This window comes from Papio anubis, chromosome 20 (assembly GCF_008728515.1).
Source record: "Papio anubis isolate 15944 chromosome 20, Panubis1.0, whole genome shotgun sequence".
Lineage (NCBI taxonomy): Eukaryota > Metazoa > Chordata > Mammalia > Primates > Cercopithecidae > Papio > Papio anubis.
The window spans coordinates 19,559,969-19,585,167 of NC_044995.1; the positions used below are offsets into that span (position 1 = coordinate 19,559,969).

Genomic DNA, 25,199 nt, shown 5'->3' on the forward strand with positions numbered 1-25,199 from the left:
TGATTCTGAGTCTCGAATCTGAGTTTTAGCCTAGCATGTCAGGAAACAGTGGTCTGGGCTCTACGTGTGTTCCTTTTGTAAAACATGGATCTAATATCGTAGATGTAAATGACTCCTTGTAATAACATTACTCAAATCATGATAAATCTGGCTCTGTGGATACACAGGAATGACTATTTAGAAATAATTTGGTTTTTTTGTTTTTTGTTTTTTTGAGATGGAGTCAGTCTCGCCCTATTGCCCAGGCTGGAGTGCAGTGGCACAATCTCGGCTCACTGCAAGCTCCGCCTCCCAGGTTCACGCCATTCTCCTGCCTCAGCCTCCCGAGTAGCTGGGACTACAGGCGCCTGCCACCATGCCTGGCTAATTTTTTTGTATTTTTAGTAGAGACAGGGTTTCACCATGTTAGCCAGGATGGTCTCAGTCTGACCTCGTGATCCGCCTGCCTTGGCCTCCCGAAGTGCTGGGATTATGGGTGTGAGCCACTGGACCCAGCCATTTAGAAGTAATTTAAGTACTCAATTCTCTGTCTATTGTAAAATATACAGTTTATTTTAGAACAGTTTTAGATTTACAGAATAATTATAAAAGTAATACAGAGAATTCCCATATACCCTACACCTAGTTTCCCCTACTACTGAAAACGTCTTATATGGTACATTTGTTACAATTAATGAACAAGTATTGGTACATTATTATTAGCTAAAGCTTACACTTTATTCCAAATGTTCTTAGGTTTTTAAGCTTTTCTTTTTTTTTCTGTTCCAGCATTCTAAGCAGGAGAACACATTGCATTTAGTCATCATTTCTACTTAGGTTACTCCTGGCTATGACAGTTTCTTCCTTTTTTTTTTTTTTTTGGTTGTTGTTTGTTTTTGTTTTTGTTTTGAGATGGAGTTTTCTTTTGTTGCTTAGTCTGGAGTACAATGGTGTGGTCTCAGCTCACTGCAATCTCTGCCTCCCAGGTTCAAGCGAATCTCCTGCCTCAGCCTCCCAAGTAGCTGGGATTACAGGCGCCAACCACCACGCCCAGCTAATTTTTGTATTTTTAGTAGAGACGGGGTTTCACCATGTTGGCCAGGCTGGTCTTCAACTCCTGACCTCAGGTGATCCACCCTCCTCGGCCTCCAAAGTGCTGGGATTACAGGCACAAGCCAGAGCGCCTGGCTCTCTTCCTCATTTTAAATGATCCTAACTATTTTGAGGAGGCCAGTATAGCATAGAATGTTCCTCCACTAAGATTTGACTATTGTTTTTCTCATGATTAGACTGAGGTTGTTTGCAGGAGGAAGATCACAGAGGTTAAGTGCCATTTTCCTCATAGATATCAAGGATTCATAGTATCAGCATGATGACTTTTTGTTGGTCTTAATCACCTGAGTGAGGGAGTGTTTGTCAAGTTTCTCCAGTGTAAAGTTACTCTTTTCTCCCTTTTCCCATACAGTAGTCTTTGGAAGTCACTGTGCACAGCATGTACTTAAGGAGCAGAAGGCTATGCTCCACTTCCCTGAGGGCACAATATCTGCATAAATTATTTGGAATTCTGTACTGGAGATTTATCTCCTCCATTTATTTAGTTATTTATCTGATAATATAGTCATATCAGTATGAATGCATGGATATTTATTTTATACTTTGGGTTACAATCCAATACCACTTTATTTGTTGCTCAAATTTTCCAGAAACTGAGCATAGAAGTGATCACATCTAAATCACTGTGGCTATGCTGTTGTGAACACCCTGAAGGCTACACAAACAGACAAATCAGGAGGTTATCATAAATATCTAAGTAACATATAGTCATGGTTAGGATCAGGATGTTATCAGGAAAGGTGATGAGAGGTGGGTAGAATTGCAACATAACCGGGGGGAAAGAATTTACTTTTCAATACATAATGCTGGATTAACTTGGATATCTGCAGGAGTACTGATAATTAAACAACTTGACCCACTAAATCTCATACTGTACACCAAACTTGTCTCAGACTTCATTCTATGTGTCTCTTCCTGTGGCTTGTTGAAATATGTATCCTTTCACTATAATAAAGTTGTAATCATAGGCCAGGCACCGTGGCTCACGCCTGTAATCCCAGGCAAGATGTGAGTGGTGAAATAAAACCTCTAGGGGAAGAAAGAATGCCTTCATGAGTTTGTAGGCATGAAACACACACACACACACAAACATTTAAGACTCAAAGTTCTAACCATATATAGAAAAAGGCTGATAAACAGGAGTTAATTAAAATTAAAAACTCCAGTTCATCAACCGGTACCTTTAAGAGAGTGGAAATGCATACTACAGAACAAAAGGTATTTGCAACATACATATCAACTCAGATCCAGATCCAAAATACACAAAGAACTCACACAAAGCAATAAGGAAAAGACACGAAATGCATTTAAAACGGCCAAAGTCTAACCAACCCTGCATACAAGATACCAAAAAAGAGGCCGGGCGCGGTGGCTCAAGCCTGTAATCCCAGCACTTTGGGAGGCCGAGACGGGCGGATCACGAGGTCAGGAGATCGAGACCATCCTGGCTAACACGGTGAAACCCCGTCTCTACTAAAAAATAGAAAAAACTAGCCGGGCGAGGTGGCGGGCGCCTGTAGTCCCAACTACTGGGGAGGCTGAGGCAGGAGAATGGCGGGAACCCAGGAGGCGGAGCTTGCAGTGAGCCGAGATCAAGCCACTGCACTCCAGCCTGGGCGACAGAGCGAAACTCCGTCTCTCTCAAAAAAAAAAAAAAAAAAAAAAAAGATACCAAAAAAGCTAGTAAGCAAGCATATGAAAAGGTATTCAACATTATTAGTCATTAGGAAGTGAAAATACAACTTTCTACACACTTATATAACAGTTATATATCTCTATATATAACTATAGCAACTAACATATTAGTATAGTCCTATTAGAATGACTATTCAATACTAAGTGTGAAGAGTATATAGAGCAAATGAAACCCTTACAGATTCTTTGTGGGAGTGTAAATTTGTACAATTACTTTGGAAAACTGACATTTACTAAATGTAGGCCTATCTCTGACTCAGCAGTTCCATTCTGAAGTATATTGCCAATAGAAAAGAGTAAATATGTCTACATAAAGACACGTATAAGAAGGTTCCCAGAGCTATAGAAACAATACAGATACCCATCAACCAAAGATGAGTAAGTCAAAGTATATTCCTGTATAGTGATAAATTAACTTCACCCAAAGAGAGGCGTTGCCTTTGCTGTGAGTACTGGGAGGTAATCTCTAGGCCTCTGGAATGTCCTGCTCAATAGCAGTGTCTTGGTTTGGCTGGGTTCTTTGTTGGCCACCCAACAGTATAACATGTGATTTATGATGAGTGCTTTGAGACATGCTATCTCAGTTTTGACTTCTGGAGATGGCAGACAAACAGTACTAGACAAACCAGCAAGAAGGGCAGAAAGACAAAGGTCCGCTATGTGGGCAGGGCAGGGTTATCAAACCCCAAGAAAAACACTGGAAACCAAAGACTAGGGTGAGCTTCCCTGGATTGCAACACTCTATTTTATTATTCCACATTGTAGATGGAAGGAGGTATCATCATCCAGGACTCCATAGAGATAGGATGACCAGAAGATTCATCTTTAGACCCCTCTTAGACTTCATTCTATGCGTCTCTTCCTCTGGCTAGGTGTAATTTGTACCCATTCACTATAATAAAGCTGTAATCATAGGCCAGGCGCGGTGGCTCATGCCTGTAATCCCAGCACTTTGGGAGGCCGAGGCGGGCAGATCACTTGAGGTCAGGAGTTTGAGACCAGCCTGGCCAACATGGTGAAACCTCGTCTCTACTAAAAGTACAAAAATTAGCTGGGTGTGGTGGCAGGCACCTGTAATCCCAGCTACTCAGGAGGCTGAGGCTGGAGAATCGCTTGAACCCAGGAGGGGGAGGTTGCAGTGAGCCGAGATCGTGCCACTGCACTCCAGCCGGGGTGACAACAGCAAGACTCCGTCTCTAAAAAAATAAAAAAAAAAAATAAATTAATAAAGTTGTAATCATAAGTATACTATTCTCTTGCGTTCTGTGAATTATTATACTGAATTATCACGGGTAGTCATGACAACTCCCAAATTTGTAGTCAGCTGGTCTGAAGTATGGGTAGCCCTTGGAACCTCTGAACTTGTGGCTGGTGTCTAAAGTGAGCGCAGTCTTGTGGAAACTTTTCCCTCAGACTGCAGTTTCCCTAACTCAATGTAATTCCCATAAAACACTAATAAATAAAAATGAATAATCTATTATGTCTGAGAGAGCCATCCTTATTGTTGCATGAAATAATGTTGAGCAAAAGAAACCAGACACAAAAAGGGTTCAGTGTACTATTCCATTTACATGAATTGGAAAAACATGTAAGCTTATCTGTGGTTACGGAAATTAGGAGAGAGGTTATTTCTGGGCAGTGGAGTATTAACAGCAAAGCAGCACAAAGAAGGCTTCTTAGGCTGCAAATGTATGTCAGTCTGGGCAATGCTTACGTAGGTGTACAATATTACTTCATCAAGTTTAACACTTAGGATTTATGCTATTCCCATCAGTATTTTATATACCTAAATAAAAATGAATTCAAGTAGAAGTGTAGAGAAGGCTACTGAATGTAATGAGTGTGGAGTTCAAGGGAAACAAACCCATTGGGGTGAAATCACCAAGGAACAAATAAGTATAAATAGTAAATGTGTCAAAGGCTGAGTCTTAGAAAACTTCAATCTTTAGGGAACAGAGAGATGAAGAGAAACAATGCATTAGATGACCATGACGATTAGCTACATAGGAAAAAGCAACAGAGTTTGAGAATTTTAGTTACTTTTCTGCTCTTTAAAAGAAAAATATATTTTAAAAGGTGATTTCATAGGAATTGAGTAAGCCTGCCTATAGATGTATGACATGCTCCAATTAAAATACAAAAACCAATTGGGTTAAAAATAAAACACTAACTATATGGTGTTTATAAGGACATATACCTAGAACAAGCTGACACAACAGACCTAGTGTGGCTCTACTGGCCAAAGCAGAATTTTCAATATTAGAGAAATTGGAATTCAACATCACAGTGAAAAATACAGCAATCAAACATAAAAAAACCTCTATATTAACCAAAGACCTTGAAATAATATAGATGGGCATTTTGTGCCCACTTTTCAGAACTAAACAAATAAAATATCAGAGAATATATAAATAATGTAATCACCAAGCTTAATATAATTAAACAGAACTTTGTGTTTTATAGAGAATATATATCATTTCACATCATATATCTATAACATATTAAAAACCTAACTTGTATTTGGCCACAAATAATAAATTAATGTTTTAACTTTTTAATTAAGTTTCACAGATCACGCACATTATAATTTCATATGCTAAATCTTTTTCACAAGTTTTTGAAAATTTAGAAACACATACAAAAAGACAGACACCTACATAACTAGTGAATCAAACAAGATTAAAATAAGAATTACCTAGAAGTTAATTTTTTTAAAAACTATGGGGCCGGGTGCAGTGGCTGACACCTGTAATCCCTGCACTTTGGGAGGCTGAGGTGGGCAGATCACAAGGTCAAGAGATGGAGACCATCCTGGCCAACATGGTGAAACCCCATCTCTACTAAAAAATACAAAAATTAACCGGGCATGGTGACGCACGCCTGTAGTCCCAGCTACTCAGGAGGCTGAGGCAGGAAAGTTGCTTGAACCTGGGAGGTGGAGGCTGCAGTGAGCTGAGATCACGCCACTGCACTCCAGCCTGGCGACAGAGTGAGACTCCATCTCAAAAAAGAAGAAGAAGAAAAACTATGGGCCCCAGATATAGCAATATTCAAAGGAAATCTTGTAGCCTTTAATGCTTCCAATTTAAAAGGGACTGAAAATATATTAACTAAGCACATGTACTCAACAGAAATACACACAGATAAAAAGAAAATAGTGAAATATGTTTTTGAAATAGAAAAAGCAAACAAAAATAGTCAAAAGCAGGAAGAAAACCCAGATAAGATTTTTTTTAAAAAAACAAGTAAAATGAATGGGACTCCTTCAAATCAATTTAGAAGAATTAAGTGGTTTAAAAATAAAACTGAGTAGAAATACAAATATATAGAGAGACTGAAAACTGAAAGCCAATTATGTTTGCCAATATCAACAAATTTGAAAATCTAAAGAAATCATTAAAATCATTGATGAAGTAGTTTATTAGTTCTAAAATGCACTTTTTACCCAACATTTTAGTCTCTGAAAGTGGGATTCAATATATATCTACAACAGATTAATCTGCAGGATTTTAAAAATTAGTTGTATATTTAAAGTGATGCATTTTATATGTGGCATCTTAAGAGTTCATAAGTTAGTCTGTTTTTAATCATTTCTTTTCCATATCTTTTAAAAATTAAAAAACTTAATTATCTCAAATTTAAAAATTATAAAATATACTAATGCTGATATATTTTCATCTTTTGTTCTTTCCGATGCAAAATGTGATTGAATGCCAAAATATTCACTCAGGGGACCTGACTGGGGGGTAAGGGAGTATAAAAGAGACTTTGGCCACAGGGTTTTTTTCTCCAGCCTTCCTATAGTTTTTGCTTTATATCTCTTATATAATACCCATTTCTATGCCACTTTGAGTCAATTCTCGTGATTAAAATCCTTTCACTAAAATGTTCATTTTAATTTTCAAAATAATTATTAAAAGGTAACGTGTAATAGCAGTAAACAAAAGCTGAGTATCCCTTATCTAAAATGCTTGGGACCCAGAAGTGTTTGGATTTTGGAATATTAGCATTACACTTACCAGGTAAGCATACTTAATCCAAAAGTCTGAAATTATCTTTGAGCATCATGTTGAGCTCAAAAAGTTTTGGAATTTGGAGCATTTCAGATTTTGAATTTTCAAATTAAGGATGCTCAACCTGTAATCTGTAAAGTCTGTAGAGCAATGTCATTTTTGCATTCATGTTCATATACCTTTATTTATAAGAACTGCTACTATTTTGTTTTCAAAACAGCAGGTTGTGATTATTGATCTAGATTTTTTTATTCTAAAATTAGTTTTCCCTCCCATTTTCCTTAGGGTTTTTGTTGTAGTTATTCTTTCTCCAGCTTCTTGGGTTATATGCTTGGTTTCTTTATTTACAATTTCTTTAATATTCTAACAAATGAATGAATTTAGAGCTATACAATTTCCTCTCTATATTACAGGTCCTCATAAGTTTTGCTATGTAATCTATTCAGTGCCATTTATTTAAAAAATAATTTATTTGATTTTAATTAATTTATTCATTTATTTTTAGAGACAGGGTCTTACTCTGTTGTCCAGGCTAGAGTGCAGTGGCACAATAATAGCACACTGAGGCCTTGAATTCCTAGGCTCAACTGGTCCTCCCACCTCAGCCTCCAGTAGCTGGAGGCCACCATACCTGGCTCTGAGTTCTTGAAACTTTTGGCCCAGAGGCGGGGGGCTTGCTCACTTGAGCGTGCACCGGGCACCGGCCGATATGCCTCGGCCCTCGCGGTGGGATTGGGGCATGGGATTGCCATGCCACCTGCGGTAGCGAAGTCATGCAGATGATTTGGTGGGCCGTTTGGTTTCCAATGAAGAATATTGCCATAGTTTTTTTACTTCTACCATAAAACAAATTTATGGTGTGTTTGTGGCACCTGTTTGTGAATACTTATTATGTTTTCTGTGGGATGATGGTGCTGGCTGTTGCTGCAGGACGGGCCGCCTCTGTCACCCAGGATGGAGTTCAGTGGTGCGATCTTGTTTCACTGCAACCTCCACCTCCCAGGATCAAGCAATCCTTATGCCTCAGCCTCCAGTGCCTGGAACCTGGAGTACACACCACTGTCTTCAGCCTGGTGGGTTTTGTTTGTTTTGGGGCGGAATGCATATGCTTGGTGGTGCGGTGGGATCTCAACCTTGGTCACTCTGGTTTTGGGCCATTCTCAGCCTCTGGTGGCTGGGATACAGGTGCCACCCTCCTTAGCTAGTTTTTGTATGTTTTAGTAGAGGCCATTTCACCGTGTTAGCCAGAATCTCGATCTCCTGACATAGTCATAGTCTACCAGGCTCCAAAGGTGACAGGTTGCCAGGAGGCGGTGCCATGAGCGGTACTTTGTATTTTTTGAGGCGGGTCTACAATCGCGGTGATTCTGATGAGCGGGTTCTCAGCTCCTGCAAACTCCAGCCTCCGGTTTCCGCATTCTCCTGCCTCAGCCTCCGGGTAGCTGGGATTACAATCCCGCCACCCGCCCGGCTAGTTTTTGTATTTTAGTAGAGCGGGGTTTCCTGCGTGTTAGCCAGGATGTTCGATCTCCTGATGACCTCGTGATCCGCCCGTCTCGGCCTCCCAAAGTGCTGGGATTACAGGCTTGAGCCACTGCGCCCGGCCCAATTTTTGTATTTTTAATAGAGATGGGGTTTCACCACGTTGGCTAGGCTCCTGGCCTCAAGTGATTCACCCACCTTGGCCTCCCAAAGTGCTGAAATTACAGGCGTGAGCCACTGTGCCTGGCAGCAAATATTCTTATTCAACAAGGAATGAATGTCAGTCAAACTTTGCCTACATTCATTTAAATGAATGTCTTTCTCCATTACAGGGTCTCTGTTGTTGAGTAAGGTATGGATCATGGCTAAAAGTTTTTCTGTAAATAATAAAAATGAAGCTTGAGAAGATAATGGTGATGGGTAACATTCACTAAGCATTTCTTATGTGATAGGCACAATTATAGAATCCACACAACAATGCTCTACCCACATAGGTATGTTACAGATGCATATAAAAGGATCTAGAAGAATAAGTAAATTGGTTAACAATGCAAAGGAACTGAGGCCAGGAATGCTGCTCAAAGGCAAGGCCAGCTTTATCTGTAATGTAAAAATCTTTTATATGCAAAAGCAATTGACACATTATCTCTGAAATGAACAATAAATAAATAATGCAGACACACTGAAAAGGGGCCATCAAGGTAAGTGTTTGTAATGGCAAAATTTTTAATACTTGACAAAATTGGGGTTTGATAAAGACAGGTGAATACTATAAAGCCAATAAAATGGTAACAACATATTTACAGACAAAAAATGCTAAGGGCTGGTTATAGTATAGCATAATCACACCTTGTTTCCAAAACAATGAGAGAGAGAGTATTAAAGGATTTGCTCCAAAAGTTTGACAGTGATTATCTGTGATTGGTAAGATTACAGGTAACCATATCCTTTTTTTCTTCTTATCTACATTATGATGAGGGAAAGCTGTTTTGCAGAATGGAGAGTACAATTTTATAAAAGGAAAGTAAACAATCTTCTAAAACAAAAGGTACAGGTATTAAAGGATACTTAGAAGTAACAGTTATTCACCATAAACAGGATGAAACATAGATACATATACGCAAATTTAAAAAACAAACACTGGGCCAGGCACGGTGGCTCATGCCTGTAATTCCAGCCTCTGGGACACCGAGGCCGATGGATCATGAGGTCAAGAGATCGAGACAATCCTGGCCAACATGGTGAAACCCCGTCTCTAATGCAAATACAAAAACTTAGCCGGGCGTGGTGGCGGGCACCTGTAGCCCCAGCTACTCGGGAGGCTGAGGAAGGAGAATCACTTGAACCCAGGAGGTGGAGGTTGCAGTGAACCAAGATTGTACTCCAGCCTGGCAAAAGAGTGAGACTCTGTCTCAAAAAAAAAAAAAAAAAAGAAAAAAAAAACACTGACCTGATATCCAAACTTTATGTGAATACAAATGTAACTTACCATCAAATAGTCGATAAAAAACAATATGAAATGGACAAGGTTATTGAATAAATGGTGTTAGGACGATAATCAAGAAAGAAGAAAAGGATAAATTTAGACTTGCAATAAATAACTTTTAGATGAATCAGTAATTCTGTATAATACAAAAAAAAAGATCATTGAAAAAATATAGTAGGGTTAACCCAGAAATGAGTTTTCCAATGTTTAAAATAGAGGCAAAATACAATAAATGATTTTTTTTTCATTTTTAATATTCACAAGTAAGAATTTTCCAAAGTAATGAAGGAATGAATATAGATAAGGATCTTCAAATATTTATTTTATTTGGGGTGATTTTTTTCCTGTATAAATTTTCTTAGACTGACTAACCTGTGAAGCATAAGTAAGGCATCTGTACCTTAGTTCTATTTGTAGAGATTTTCACCACTATGAATTTTCTTATGTCATATGTTTAGAGTCCTTCCTTCAGCACATAATTTCAATTCATAGTCTCCAATTCACAGAGTTTCTTACCATTATGACTTTTCTTATGTTGCTGAAACTCTGAACCCCTCCCATAAGCCTTCCCACAGTTCTTACATTCATAAGGTTTCTCACCTGTATGAATTCTCTGATGCTGAGTAAGGCTTGAGCCACTACAAAAAGCTTTCCCACACTCCCCACATTCATAGGGTTTCTCACCAGTGTGTATTCTCTGGTGCCGATTAAGAGCTGAACCACTACTAAAGGACTTTCTACATTCTTTACATTCATAGGGTCTTTCACCAGTATGGATTAACTGGTGTTGGATAAGTTTTGAGCCACTACCAAAGGCCTTCCCACATTCCTTACATTCATAGGGTTTCTCACCAGTATGAATTCTGTGATGTTGAGTAAGGTCTGAACCACTACTAAAGGTCTTCCCGCATTCCTTACATTCATAAGGTTTCTCACCAGTATGCATTCTTTGATGCTGAATAAGTTTTGAACCACTTCTAAAGGCTTTCTCACACTCTTTACACTCATAGGGTTTCTCACCAGTGTGAATTCTCTGATGTTGAGTGAGATCTGAGCCACTATTAAAAGCCTTCCCACATTCCTTACATACATAAGGTTTCTCGCCGGTATGAATTCTCTGATGTCGTGTAAGGGCTGATCCAAAACTAAAGGCCTTCCCACATTCACTACATATGTATGGTTTCTCACCGGTATGAATTCTCTGATGCCGAGTGAGGGCTGAACCACTGCTAAAGGCCATTCCACATGCTTTGCACTCATAAGGTTTCTCACCAGTATGAATCCGCCGATGTTGAGTAAGGTTTGAACCACTGCCAAAGGCTTTACCACAATCTATACATTCATAAGGTTTCTCACCTGTGTGAATTCTGTGATGCCGAGTAAGGGCTGATTCAAAACTAAAGGACTTCCCACATTCCTTACACTCATAAGGCTTTTCACCACTGTGAATGATCTGATGTCGAATAAGGCCTGACCCAAAACTAAAGGCTTTCCCACATTCCTTACATTCATAGGGTTTCTCACCAGTATGAATTCTCTGATGGTGAGTAAGGTTTGAGCCACTACCAAAGGCCTTCCCACATTCTTTACATTCAAAAGGCTTCTCACCAGTGTGAATTCTTTGATGGTAAGCAAGGTTTGCACCACTACCAAAGGCCTTGCCACATTCTTTGCATTCATAAGGTTTCTCACCAGTATGAATTCGCTGATGTCGAATAAGGACCGATACAAAACTAAAATCCTTCCCACATTCCTTACATTCAAGGAGTTTCTCATCAGTATGAATTCTCTGATGCTGGATACTGAAAGTGTGCATGTCTTCAGGAGTAAATATCATTTCACTGAAATGTCCTTCCTGAGATCCCTGTTTTCTCTCAAACTGGCTTTTACATTCCCAATCACCTCTGAAACTTGAACACTCAATGCTGTGTTTTGTAAGGTTTTCCATTATTTCCCATCAGGATGATGCTATTCCATAAATATCCTTTTTCAGAAATAATTTCTTGGTCTCAACTTTGATTCACAGTCTGAAAGAAAATATAAAAGCAAACATTCACTTTTTTGTGTTCTGGGAGAGATTAAACGTTTATAATAGTTACGAAAGACAACTACAATTTAATTTTCATAAAAAATTGAGTTGCTTATACAGTTCTCACATATGACTGGGGCAATTTGACAAACAGATTAGGGAAGCAGAGAAAATGAGTAAAAGTCAGACTAGAAAGTGAAGGAGGTATTCAGGAAACAGATTATTTTTAAATAGTAGTTTAAAGTTCCCTGCAGACTTTGAAAGCTTGGTAATTATACAGATGTCTTGGCCCTGTCTTAATTTCGTAAGAGATGAATCTAGTGTTATAAACATTTATAAATGAGGGTAATTCTCATACTCATTTATCAGGGTTGTTTGGAGTACCACATTTTTCCTGGGGTGGAAAATCTGGGATAATTCAGTAATAAACATAATTTGCAGATAAACAGATGGAGACAGAAAAGAAAGATAATCCACAAAGAGCAGTTTCTGAATGAAAGACTAAGTGCTAAATGAGTATGCAATGAGCTATGGAGAGGAAAGATTCATCTGTGGTTAGAATGTGGTTTGTTATGGTTAAGTTTGCCTCTAAATTCTATGACGATAACATTGAGAGAAGGAGGAGCTCAGTAAGGGCTACAGCAGAGGAACAGAATCTAGTTTTAACATGAGAGGAAAGGGAAGACAAGACAGGAGGCAATGTGATACTACTAGAAGATTGCAAGAAAGATGAAGATATATAAAGATGAAGATACATAAATATCCTGAACCTCATCTTTGATGATTATGGAATGATTCTGATCACACCTAATCTACTTATGTACTTGCATAAAGTAACTGTGCAGTGCTTATTATTTTGGGAGATTTATTTGCCACAAAAGTAGAGACTAGGAAAGGGAATGGATTTAAAGATACTATCTAAGGCCCTGAGTTAATACCTCAAACCCCAAAAAGTGAAAACATTCCAGCATCGATCTCTTTCTACAATTCACATAACAATCCTGTTTACAGCAGGTCTAAATATGTCTTGAAATTGTTCTTCCAATCTCCAATTGGCTAATCCAAATCAAAATTACCTTTTGCTTGGACACTAAAGCAGCATTTCTTCTAGCTTCCTGCATTTCCAGTTTTGCACCCTTAGCACCCAGAGTGATATTTAGCCTGGAACTGTTCTGCTCAAAATGAACTTGTTCATAAAAGTTCCTCAGTGATCTGCCTGTCTCTACAACCTAATATCCCTCTCTGCACCCCCCCACCCAACAATAAGCTGTAGCCACAGTGGCCTTCATAGTTCTTCAAATGCACAAAACTGTACCCACCCATCCCCATTATGACTTCACCTGCCTGAAATGGCCCCCTATAGCCACTGCCCCTACTCTTGGCCTTGCAAGTTTCTGGCAATGGTTTAGATATCTGCTAAACGATGTATCTTTAAAATATTTCCTGCATGTTCAGTCTTAATTATGCACACTCTATCATCATTTCTCAGAGCTCTTTTTTCCTCTTTTCTTTGTGTTTTGTTTTGATAATGGGTAATTTACACATCCATTCCCTACAGTTAAATTTTTCATATTTGTTTGAATGCTTGTTTAATCTCTGTCTGCTACAATAGAGCCAAGCTTCATGAAGACAAAGATAATATCTGTTAATCAACTTGAACTCTGGTACATGAAAAAAAACTAAATGCATTTATTGAATAGCTAATATAATAAATTATTTTCAAAATGTATTATCCTTACAAATAAACATATAAAAACTAGATTTCTCTAGACGTAGGACATAATTTCTCTGAAAAAGGGCAGTGGATCACGTGCATTTATCCCTGTACCCTTTCCAAAACCTCACTAAAAGGAATGAAAAGGAATTTGTAAAAAGGAACAAACCTACCACATAAAAGGAAATTAAAGAGGAAGCTGCAGCAACAAAACATTTTAAGTTAATTAATTATTTATTTTGAGATGGAGTTTCGCTCTTATTTCCCAGGCTGGAATGCAATGGCGTGATCTTGGCTCACTGCAACCTCTGCCTCCCGGGTTCAAACGATTCTCCTGCCTCAGCCTCCTGAGTACCTGGGATTACAGGCATGTGCCACCACGCCTGGCATATTTTGTATTTTTAGTAGAGACAGGGTTTCTCCATGTTGGTCAGGCTGGTCTTGAACTCCTGACCTCAGCCTCCCAAAGTGCTGGGATTACAGGCATGAGCCACCATGCCTGGCTCCTTTTTTTTTTGGACGGAGTTTCACTCTTGTCACCCAGGCCGGAGTGCAATGGTGCAATCTCAGCTCACTGCAACCTCTGCCTCCCAGGTTCAAGTGATTCTCCTGCCTCAGCCTCCCAAATAGCTGGGATTGCAGGTGCCCACCACCATGCCTCGCTGATTTTTGTATTTTTAGAGGTGGGGTTTCACCATATTGGCCAGGCTGGTCTCAAACTCTTGACCTCCAGTGATCCACCTGCCTCAGCCCCCCAAAGTGCTGGGATGACAGGTATGAGCCACCATGCCCAGCCAACATTTTAAGTTGAAAGTGTAAGATAAATGACGACCAACCAAAAAAGATATAATCTTAACTAGAAGTAAGGAAAGCCCACATATAGTTACACTTTTCTGTGTGTAAAAAAGTGTATGATTTATGCTGCAGAACCCCAGAAAAACTTAAGAAGTAGAGGGAACTAAGTACCCATAAAAGTCTAACAATCAACATACAAAAATTTAGCATACAGCTTCTCAGAGCCCACTCTAAATTACAAATAGATCACCACCTCATGAAGATATGTGTACCCACCCACATGTTCAAAGCAGTATTATTCACAATAGCCAAGATGTGAAAATAACCTATGTGTCCACTGATGAACAGATGAAGAAATTATGATACCTATAAATGAGTATTATTCACCATTGAAAATGAAAGAGATCCTGCCATTTGCCAAAACAGACACGAAACTGGAGGACATTATGCTATGTGAAATAAGGGAGACAGAGGAAGAGAAATACTGCATGATTTCACTTGTATGTAGAATGTAAAAAAAAAAAAGTACAGAAATAGCATACAAAATGGTAGTTAACAGGGACTGTCAGGGAAAAAATGGGGAGATGCAGGTCAAAGGATACAAAGCTTCAGACATGTAGAATGAATAAGTCTAGAGATCCAATGTACTACATGAGGGCTATAGTTAATGACTATATTGTATTTGAGATTTGTATTTGAGATTGTATTGTATTTGAGATTTTTGATAAGAGAGTAGATTTTTAGGTGCTCTTGCCACATATACATAAAAAGTGTAACTATGTGAGATGATGAACATGTTAACTTGCTTGACTACAGTCACCATTTCATAATATGTATCAAAACCTCATGTTGTATACCTTAAATATATACAAAAACAACATAATCAAAAAATAGGCAAATATTAGATATTTGAGAAAAGCCTGTAAGATAAAAGACAGTAAACAAAGCAACCAAAGGAATTCAAAAGACAGACTATATAGGAGAACAAAGAAAACCTCAAGTCACAATGTATATTCTCATAGGATGTGAGAAGCTATTCCACATGATACAAGAATAGAATAATATGAAAGAAATATTAAGTGAAAAAAAGTATTCATAGAAAATGAAAATATAAAGTGGGAATAAAAACAAATCATTCAAAAATAAATAATAAAATATCTTTAAAACCCATACAAAAAAGATACAGAAATGGAAAACAGGAAAATATGGGAGGTCAAGCAACAAAGTCCACCATCTACTGAGAAGAAATCATTTTTAGCAGTTTGCTAAGAATCTATAAAGCGTGCTAGAAGAAATGGAGGAACCCAAAAATCACCATTTTAAAATCATCAATAGGATAAAAGATTCAGGCAAGGATCCTCAATGGATTCTAAAATTGGATAATGAATTGCACTGGGGAAAAGGATATTCACTTGATCTCACAGTATCACTCTACAGACTATTTATTAATTATAAAGGGAAAAACATATACCTGTATAATAGAAAGATTTGGTACTCACCACCTTAATCTTAAGTGGTAAAACTTGATGCCTTAGTCTACTTGTGTTGCTATGAAGGCATAGCTAAGGGAGGGTAACTTATAAAGGAAAGAGGTTTATTTGGCTCACAGTTCTGCAGGCTGTACAAGATGCATGGCACCAATATCTTCTTATGATGAAGGTTTCAGGCTGCTTCCACTAGTAGAAGGCGAAGAGGAGCTGGGATGTGCAGAGATTATGTGGAGAGAGAGGAAGCAAAAGAGAGGGTCGAGGGAGGTGCTAGGTTCTTTTTAACAACCAGCTCTTGTGGGAACTAATAAGAGCAAGAACTCACTCACCCACTGCCCCCCAGGGAGGGCATTAATCTATTCATCAGGGATCCACCACCATAACAGAAACACCTGCCATTAGGCCCCACCAACACTGGGGGGAAATTTTCAACATAAGATTCGGAGGGGACAAACATCCAAACTATAGCACTTGGAATCAATAGTAGTGGAGCAACCTGACAATATGTTCCTCCTAACGTAATACAATGAAAGATGGACCATCATACCACGTATGTGGTATGCTTGCCAAATATATTTACCTGAATCTAAGCTTCCTATACATGAGAAAGCCAAGAGACAAATAAAGGTTATGGGACATTCTATAAAATAATTGTCCTGGATTCTTAAAAAAATTCAATGTCATATAAAGCAGGGCCAGGCATGGTGGCGCATGCCTGTAATCCCAGCACCTTGGGAGGCCGAGGTGGGCAGATCACCTGAGGTCAGGAGTTCGAGACCAGCCTGACCAACATGGAGAAATCCCGTTTCTACTAAAAATACAAAATTAGCCAGCTGTGGTACTGCATGCCTGTAATCCCAGCTACTCAGGAGGCTGGGGCAGAACCATTTGAACCCAGGAGGCGGAGGTTATGGTAAGACAAGATCGTACCATTGCACTCCAGACTGGGAAACAAGAGTGAAACTCTGTCTCAAAAAACACCGAAAAATTCATGTCATATAAAACAAAAAATGAGAGACTGCTCCAGAATAAAAGAGACTAAAGAGATCCAATGACAAAACCAATATATAAATCTTGACTGGATCCTAGATCACGCAAACACACACCCAAGTAAAACAAACAAACAAATAAACAAAGAAACACAATAGCAGCTAAAGAGAGTTTGAAAACCACTGGAGCTGTCTAAACATAAAATGCTTAAGAATATTAGTAAGTCCATTTTAATTTTCTTAGGTTGGAGATATTGTTAATACTAAGGAGATATATGTTAAAATTATTAATGGTAAAATGTGAAGATGTCCCCAACATATTTTCAAATGACTCAGAAAAAAATATGTATGTATGTGTATTAATAAAGATAAAGGAAATGTGGCAAAATGGCAACAACTGAAGAATTTGGGTGATGGATGATAGAGTCCGAATGTTTGTGTCCTCCCAACCCCCAAATGAAATGTTGAACTTTAGGTATTAATGTAATGGGGTAAGGAGGTACGGCCTTTGGGAAGTGATTAGGTCATGAACGCAGAGCCCTCATGAATGTAACTAGTATCCTTATAAAAGAGGACCCGGAGGACTGCCTTTCCCTTTCTACCATGTGAGGACAGAGAGAAGGTGCCAACTATGAAGCAGAAAGCAGGTCCTTACCAGACACTGAATCTGCCAACATCTTGATCATGTACTTTCCAGCCTTCACAACTGTGAGAAATCAGTTTCTTTTGTTCATAAGATAACTAGTTTATGGTATTTTGTTACAGTGGCCCAAACAGAGGAAGAAAATGGGTATTCAGAATTCACTGGAATAGTCTTTTTTTTTCTCTGTTTGAAATTTTTCAAAGGAAACAGAAAATACAGATTGTTCTAAAAAGTAGCATTAAGGGAAACTTCCTAGACCTGAAAGACATGACTCTCTCCATATTTAATGGGCCCACTTGGTATGTAGCATTAAAAAACATGATTTACATTTAGATATATTTTTATTAGGTTCTAGGACACTGGAAACAAAGAAAATACCCTAAAAGGCTCCAAAATGCAAAGACAGGGTATAAACCAAAGACCAGGAATGAAAATGGCTTTGTAGTTCTAAATAATACTATAAGACAGAAATCATAACTTTAAAATTCTGAGGAAAAATATTTTTAATATTTTAAAATATTAAGAAAATAAAGAATTCTTAATATTTTAAGAATTCCATGCCCTGCCAAAGAATCAATATAGTGGTTGAAAAATATACTAGAACTCACAAAATTTAATTCTCATTCATCCTTTCTCACATGCCACCAATATCAAGAAGAAGAACCAGACCAAGAAACAAGAAGGCAAGGAATCTAAGAAACAACACAGAAGGGCAGTGAATTTAAGAAGACAGAATTCTAGAGTAATAGTGGTATAAGCAGTCAGTAGAGAAAAAAAGGATCATCGAAGAGATGTTTCTAAACCTAAGAAGCTGACAGAACATACCGGGAAGAGATTTATTTTCCAGTAGATTTTGAATATAAATTAGTGATAAATATATGGACAAAAAGGTAATATTAATTACATGGAAAACAAAGTTGTGTAACAATATAAGTGTGATTCACAGCTCACTTATGAATAAAATCTGTTAAAAAGATGCAAGTCACAGAATGGGTGATGATATTTACAAAATATTTAACTGTCAAAGAACTAGCATGTAAAATATAAGATCTTTCTCAAATCATTAATAAAAAGCTAAATGGGCTGGGTGCAGTGGCTCAAGTCTGTAATCCTAGCACTTTGGGAGGCCAAGGCGGGCAGTTCACTTGAGGTCAGGAGTTCAAAATCAGCCTGGCCCACATGGTGAAACCCCGTCCCTACTAAAAATACAAAACTGTTAGCCAGGCATGGTGGTGCGCCAGGCGTGGTGGTGCGCCAGGCGTGGTGGTGTGTGCCTGCAATCCCAGCTACTTGGGATGCTGAGGCAGGAGAACTACTTGAACCCAGGAGGTGGAGCTTGCAGTGAGCCGAGATCATGCCACTGAACTCCAGTCTGGGCAACACAGCAAGACTCAGTCTCAAACAAAACAAACAAACAAACAAACAAACAACAAAAAAAGCTAAATGATCCAAGAGACAAGAAACCACTAAATAAATAGGAAGACATTGTCATTTTCACTCCCGGTCTTGTTTGTGCCCTGTGTAATAATTTGTCAGGTCTTTGTCCTAGGGTTCCTAGCACAGAGCTAGACGTGTCTTTGTTATGGATCACACCTAAGTTTATGCTAATGTGGTAACTCATGGTGGACCCCTGAGTAGCTTCGGAATTGGGGCAGTCATCAAAAATATTTTTAGCTAGCCCAATCTCTGAGGAAGAAAGTGGGGCTGGAGACTGGGTTCAATCATGTGGCCAATGATTAATCAATCATGCCTACATAATGAAATTCCACCCCAAAGTTCAGTGGAGCTTCCTTGTTGGTGAACATATCAATGTGTTTGGAGGGTGACACACCTGCTTTTACCAGGAAAGGGCATAGAAACTGTGTATAGATCCCTTTCAGACCTTTCTCTATGTGTCTCTTTACTGGGCTGTTCCTAATTTGTATCCTTATCTTTCAAAATAAAACTATAATTTTTAGTGCATTCCTGAATTCTGTGAGTTGTAGTAAATTACTAAATGAAGGGGGGAGGGGGAGGGAGTCATGGGAACTTACTGGAATTGTAGCTAGTTGGCCTAAAGTAAGGGCAGATTTACTGGGGACTATATGCTAAAACCTATGGAGTCTGACACTAACTCTGGGTAGCTAGTACCAGAACTGAATTGCAGTACATCAGTTGGAGACGCAAGAGATTAAAATCCCATGTTCATGGATTGGAAGACTTAACATGAAGATGAAAATACTCGCTAAAATAATCTGCAGATTCAATGCAATCTCTATTAACACTTTAGTGGCCTTTGAAATGAAAAGCCAGGCCGGGCGCGGTGGCTCACGCCTGTAATCCCAGCACTTTGGGAGACCGAGACGGGTGGATCACAAGGTCAGGAGTTTGAGACTAGCTTGGCCAACATGGTGAAACCCTGTCTCTACTAAAAGTAAAAAAGTTAGCTGGGCGTGGTGGCACGTGCCTGTAATCCCAGCTACTCAGGAGCCTGAGGCAGGATAATTGTTGGAACCCAGGAAGCGGAGGTTGCAGTGATCCAAGATTTTGCCACTGCACTCCAACCTGGGCGACACAGCAAGACTCCATCTCAAAAAAGAAAAAAAATGAAAAGCCACTCCTCAAATCCATATGGAACTGCAATGCGTGCCCCAAATCCATATGGAACTGCAATGTGTATTGAAAATGAAAAAGTAGGACTCACTTCTTCCAATTGTAACACTTACTACTACAAAGCTACAGTAATCCATAGGACTGGCATAAGAACAGACTTGTAAACTAATGGAATAAAACTGAAAAACCAGAAATAAACCCAAACATCTATGACTAATAGATTTCCCAGAAGGACAGTAAGTCCACTGCATGGAGAAAGAAACGTCTCTTCAACAAATGGTATTGGGACAATGGGATAAACACATGCAAATATAAAATGTGAGCTTGAGATGGATCAACAACCTAAACAGAAGTGCTAAATCATAAAACTCTTTCAAAAAAACAGGATTTCTAATTCTTCATGACCTCAGATTTCGCAGTTAATCCTTAGATTTGACACCTAAAGCACAAGCAATGAAAGAAAAGAATACATCCATTTAAACTCATCCAAGTTAAAAGTCTGTGCTTCAAACGGGTACAGGGTATTTCTACAGGCAGATGAAAAAGGTTTAAAACTAGAGAGAATCGATAGTTGCACAATATTATGAATACAGCAAATACCACTGAAGTTATACTAAATACCACTGAATTATGCGCTTTAAAATGGTTAAGTGTATCTCATGTGAATTTTGCCTAAATGAACAAATCTTGGGAAAAAAATGGGAAAAGGAGACAAAAGATAACGCAAATGAAAAGATGTTCTGTTGCATTAGTAGTCATGGTCATGCAAATTAACACCATAATTAGATATTACTAAGTATATTAGGTAGGTAAAAAGTGTGACTATTCCAAATGTTGGTAAAGATGTGGCAAAGGCCGGGCGCGGTGGCTCACGCCTGTAATCCCAGCACTTTGGGAGGCCGAGACGGGCGGATCACGAGGTCAGGAGATCGAGACCATCCTGGCTAACACAGTGAAACCCCGTCTCTACTAAAAAATACAAAAAAAAAAAATAGCCGGGCGAGGTGGCGGGCGCCTGTAGTCCCAGCTATAGGGAGGCTGAGGCAGGAGAATGGCATGAACCCGGGAGGCGGAGCTTGCAGTGAGCTGAGATCCGGCCACTGCACTCCAGCCTGGGCGACAGTGCGAGACTCCCTCTCAAAAAAAAAAAAAAAAAAAGATGTGGCAAAAATGTGGCAAAGGCGGCGGCAAATATACACTGTTAGAAGTAGACTACTTTTTCATACAACCACTTTGAAAGAATTTGGTTATCTAGGCTAACATGCATATTTCCCTATTACCCAGCAATTCCACTCCTAGGTAAAACATCCACTAGAATGTTCACAACAGTTTTATTAAGAGTAAAATGCTGGAAACCACCAATTATCCACATAAAAAATATGTGCGCCTGTAATCCTAGCACTTTGGAAGGCCGAGGCGAGTGGATCGTTTGAGGTCAGGAGTTCGAGACCAGCCTGGCCAACATAGTGAAACCCCGTCTCTACTAAAAAATACAAAAAATTAGCTAGGCGTGGCGGTTCATGCCTATAATCCCAGCTACTTGGGAGGCTGAGGCAGGAGAATCACTTGAATCGGGAGGTGGAGGTTGCAGTGAGATGAGATTGTGCCACCACACTCCAGCGTGGGCGACAGAGTGAGACTCTGTCTCAAAACAAAACAAAACAAAACTTAAAAAGGACACATATATTATGATTCAATTTATATAAGTTTAAAAGCAGGCAAAGCTGTATAATATTCTTTAGGGAGTTATACAAAGTTGGCAAAAAATTGTAAGAGCAGAAAATGATTTTTACAAAATCTACTTAATAGTTACACTTCAGTGGAGAGAGAGTGAAAGAGATGAATTTGATTTGGGCAGGCAGATGGCTTTGTGGTACTAGCGATGTTGTATTTTTCTTTTTTTTCTTTTTTTTTTTTTTTTGAGACGGAGTCTCGCTGTGTCACCCAGGCTGGAATGCAGTGGCCAGATCTCAGCTAACTGCAAGCTCCGCCTGCCGGGTTTACGCCATTCTCCTGCCTCAGCCTCGGAGTAGCTGGGATTACAGGCGTCCGCCACCTCACCCCGCTAGTTTTTTGTATTTTTTAGTAGAGACGGGGTTTCATCGGGTTAGCCAGGATGGTCTCGATCTCCTGACCTTGTGATCCACCCGTCTCGGCCTCCCAAAGTGCTGGGATTACAGGCTTGAGCCACCGCGCCCGGCCGATGTTGTATTTTTCTAATCTTCATGGTGGTTATATGGGTATTATCACTTAACCTAAAAAGATTTTATGTATCTGAATATATAAAATACTTCAGGAAAAAAACTCAAACTTTGAGGGGAAAAGAAGAAAAAAGAAACAGAAAGAACATGTTTCAATTTATCTGAAGAAAGTAGTCTAATAGCCATGATACCAAATAAGGCAAAATACTAAATATGAAAAGAGAATAACTTGGGGCTAATATAACTTATGAATACACACACACACACACACGCTAAATAAAACTCTAGCAATCTGAATACAATAATTAAAAAAGCAAACTTTATGAATAAGTTGATTTTATCCAAGGAATACAAGGTTGCTTCAACATTAAAAAATCGCTTAATTATATTAACAGATTAGAGAGAAAAATGCACATTTGTCTACAACAATCAGAGAATTTGATAAAACCCAAAATCCAGTTACTGTATGAAGAAACACAAAATTTGAACAAGCTATGAGTAGAAGGTAATTTCCTCATTCTGGCGAACAGTACCTACAAAAACCAGGAAGGGACACATCAAATATGTGCATGTCCATAAAGGCTGTAGCAAATAAAACATGTAAGTACTAGAAAGCAAGAAACAAAACTGATGTTTGCAGATCTTATGACTGCCTATATGGAAAAATTCAAAAGATATAATCATCTATCCATCTAAAAAAGAATTATACAAAAAGTAGCTGGGCGTGCTGACACATGTCTATAGTCCCAGCTACTCAGGAGACTGAGGCGGGAGAATCACGTGAACCTGGGAGGTGGAGGTTGCAGTGAGCCGAGATCGAACTACTACACTCCAGCATGTGTGACAGAGTGAGACTCTGTCTCTATAAATAAATAAATAATATTTTTGAAAAGTATTATATCCCTATCTCATGTCATACCTAAACAGCAAAGTCAGTCCTAGATAAATGACTTACATTTTAAAAAATGAACTTTAGGCCGGGCGCGGTGGCTCAAGCCTGTAATCCCAGCACTTTGGGAGGCCGAGACGGGTGGATCACGAGGTCAGGAAATCGAGATCATCCTGGCTAACACGGTGAAACCCCGTCTCTACTAAAAAATACAAAAAACTAGCCGGGCGAGGTGGCTGCCACCTGTAGTCCCAGCTACTCGGGAGGCTGAGGCAGGAGAATGGCGTGAACCCGGGAGGCGGAGCTTGCAGTGAGCTGAGATCCGGCCACTGCACTCCAGCCTGGGAGACAGAGCGAGACTCCGTCTCAAAAAATAAAAAAATAAAAATAAATAAAAATAAAAATGAACTTTAAAACTCTTAAAAGACTATATGCCAGTTGTCAATGTATTGCCCCTAAGTTCCAAATTCACCCTTTATTCACCATTTTTTCACTCTGCAAAAGTAGACCTGGGCTATAGAAATATTTTTCCTTGCCAGAACAATGTTAAGCTTTGCCAGTAGTGGATGTCTGAAAGACACTGCAAGAGGAAGGGGCATTCCCTTCTGGTTCTGGTGTGTTTGCCTGGCAGGTGGCTCCAGCATCCAGGTCCACCTCCTGCAGCATATTCAGTTTCCCCAGTACCCAGTTCCTGCAGCATGAGTGACTTTACCAGGCTTCCTCAGTCAAGCAGCTTCTCTAGCTCCCGGCTCTTAAAGTACACAGTGGCCAGCAGCACCCAGTAGCCTCGTCTGAAAGTTTTGTAGCAAATGCTTCTGGTAAGACAACCCGGTCTGCCCCACAGGATGGATTCCTGGCAAATTCTAGAGGGCAGATTTCCAGCAAATTCCACAGCAGGAACAGGACATGGCTAAGGCAAGTGAGGCACAAAACTTGAGGCATTCGCTCTCAGATGCCAACCCTGCACATATAACCTTGACGATGACTGTCTTAAGAATGCGGAACCCAGAATGCAAAATTTGAGGCATTCCGTCTCAGCGTCATGCAAGTGTAGCTACATCTGACGGTGAGTGCTTCTCACTGTCTCACTTGCCTCATCTTAGTCTCAGCCCTTTACCACAGCAATTACTGTCATTCAGTAAGCCACAGATGTGCACTCTCCAACAAGGCCTAGATGTTAGCCTTGGGAGGGCTTCTTCCTTGGACTCTCTACCATTAGTAGTGGCTGATCTTATTATTATGTTTAAAAATTTTTTTAGAGACAAGGTCTCACTCTGTCACCCAGGCTGGAGTCATCCAGGTACCCAGGTACAATCATAGCTCACTGCAGCCTCAAACTCCTAGGCTGAAGCCATCCTCCCTCCTCAGCCTCCCAAGTAGCTAGGAATACAGGCACATGCACCACACCTAGCTAATTGGCTGTTTTATTTTTCTTTTTGTAGAGACAGGATCTGGTCTGAAACTCCTGGCTTTAAGCTATCCTCCCACCTCAGCCTCCCCAAGTGTTGGGATTACAGATGTGAGGCATCATGCCCGATCAATGGCTGCTCTTTATGGCTATAATTCCCATGGTTTTTTGAGTTTCCTTTACTTCTTACTGGTCAATCCTTTGTTACTCTAGTTCCATGATAGTTAATAATTTTTTATATTTAACTTTCCTAGTTCAAATTACTGTGTGTTTTCTGTTCCTTGATTAGATATTGACTGCAACAGAATTGGTACCTGATGTGGTTCCAGGTGAAAGGCCTGTAAAGACGGAACTCTGGGATTAGTTTGGTCACGCCTTTTAGTATCTTTTTGCTAATCCTTTGGGATTGACTGCAGTGCAGAGTTCCATGGCAATGGGATTTGGGTTGGTAGAAATTCATGGCATGCAGTAACGTTACAATGAATTAGGCCATGGTTGATTGGAATGAAGTGTCAATTAAAGCACATGCCTTGGGAGCTAAACAGTTGCTGTACTTGACCATTATGGCAGTAATGATATAAGGACTGCGGTGTGGGATGGATTAACTTATGTTAACTTAAATGCATAAAGAGAAGCCGATAAGTTCAGGTTTATTAACTCTCAGTTCAAGTCACAATCTGAGAA

General features: G+C 39.4%; 2 protein-coding genes across 5 annotated transcripts in view; both read right to left on the reverse strand.

The window, feature by feature from the left end:
• Nucleotides 1–25,199, reverse strand: part of LOC101003842 (zinc finger protein 568) — a 108,753-nt gene that overhangs the window by 69,442 nt on the left and 14,112 nt on the right. The gene's annotated exons all lie outside the window — the stretch shown is intronic.
• ZNF345 (zinc finger protein 345) overlaps nt 9,657–25,199 on the reverse strand; it is a 30,565-nt gene continuing 15,022 nt past the window's right edge. For 2 of the 4 annotated variants that reach the window (XM_021930352.2, XM_017952898.3), the window contains one exon: nt 9,657–11,795. In XM_021930352.2, coding sequence (XP_021786044.2) covers nt 10,250–11,716 — 1,467 coding nt within the window. In that variant the 5' untranslated portion in view covers nt 11,717–11,795 and the 3' untranslated portion in view covers nt 9,657–10,249. Of the gene's footprint in view, nt 11,796–12,873; nt 13,043–23,819; nt 24,402–25,199 lie in introns of those variants that run through there. The other 2 variants (XM_017952900.3, XM_003915418.5) reach the window with 2 other exon arrangements.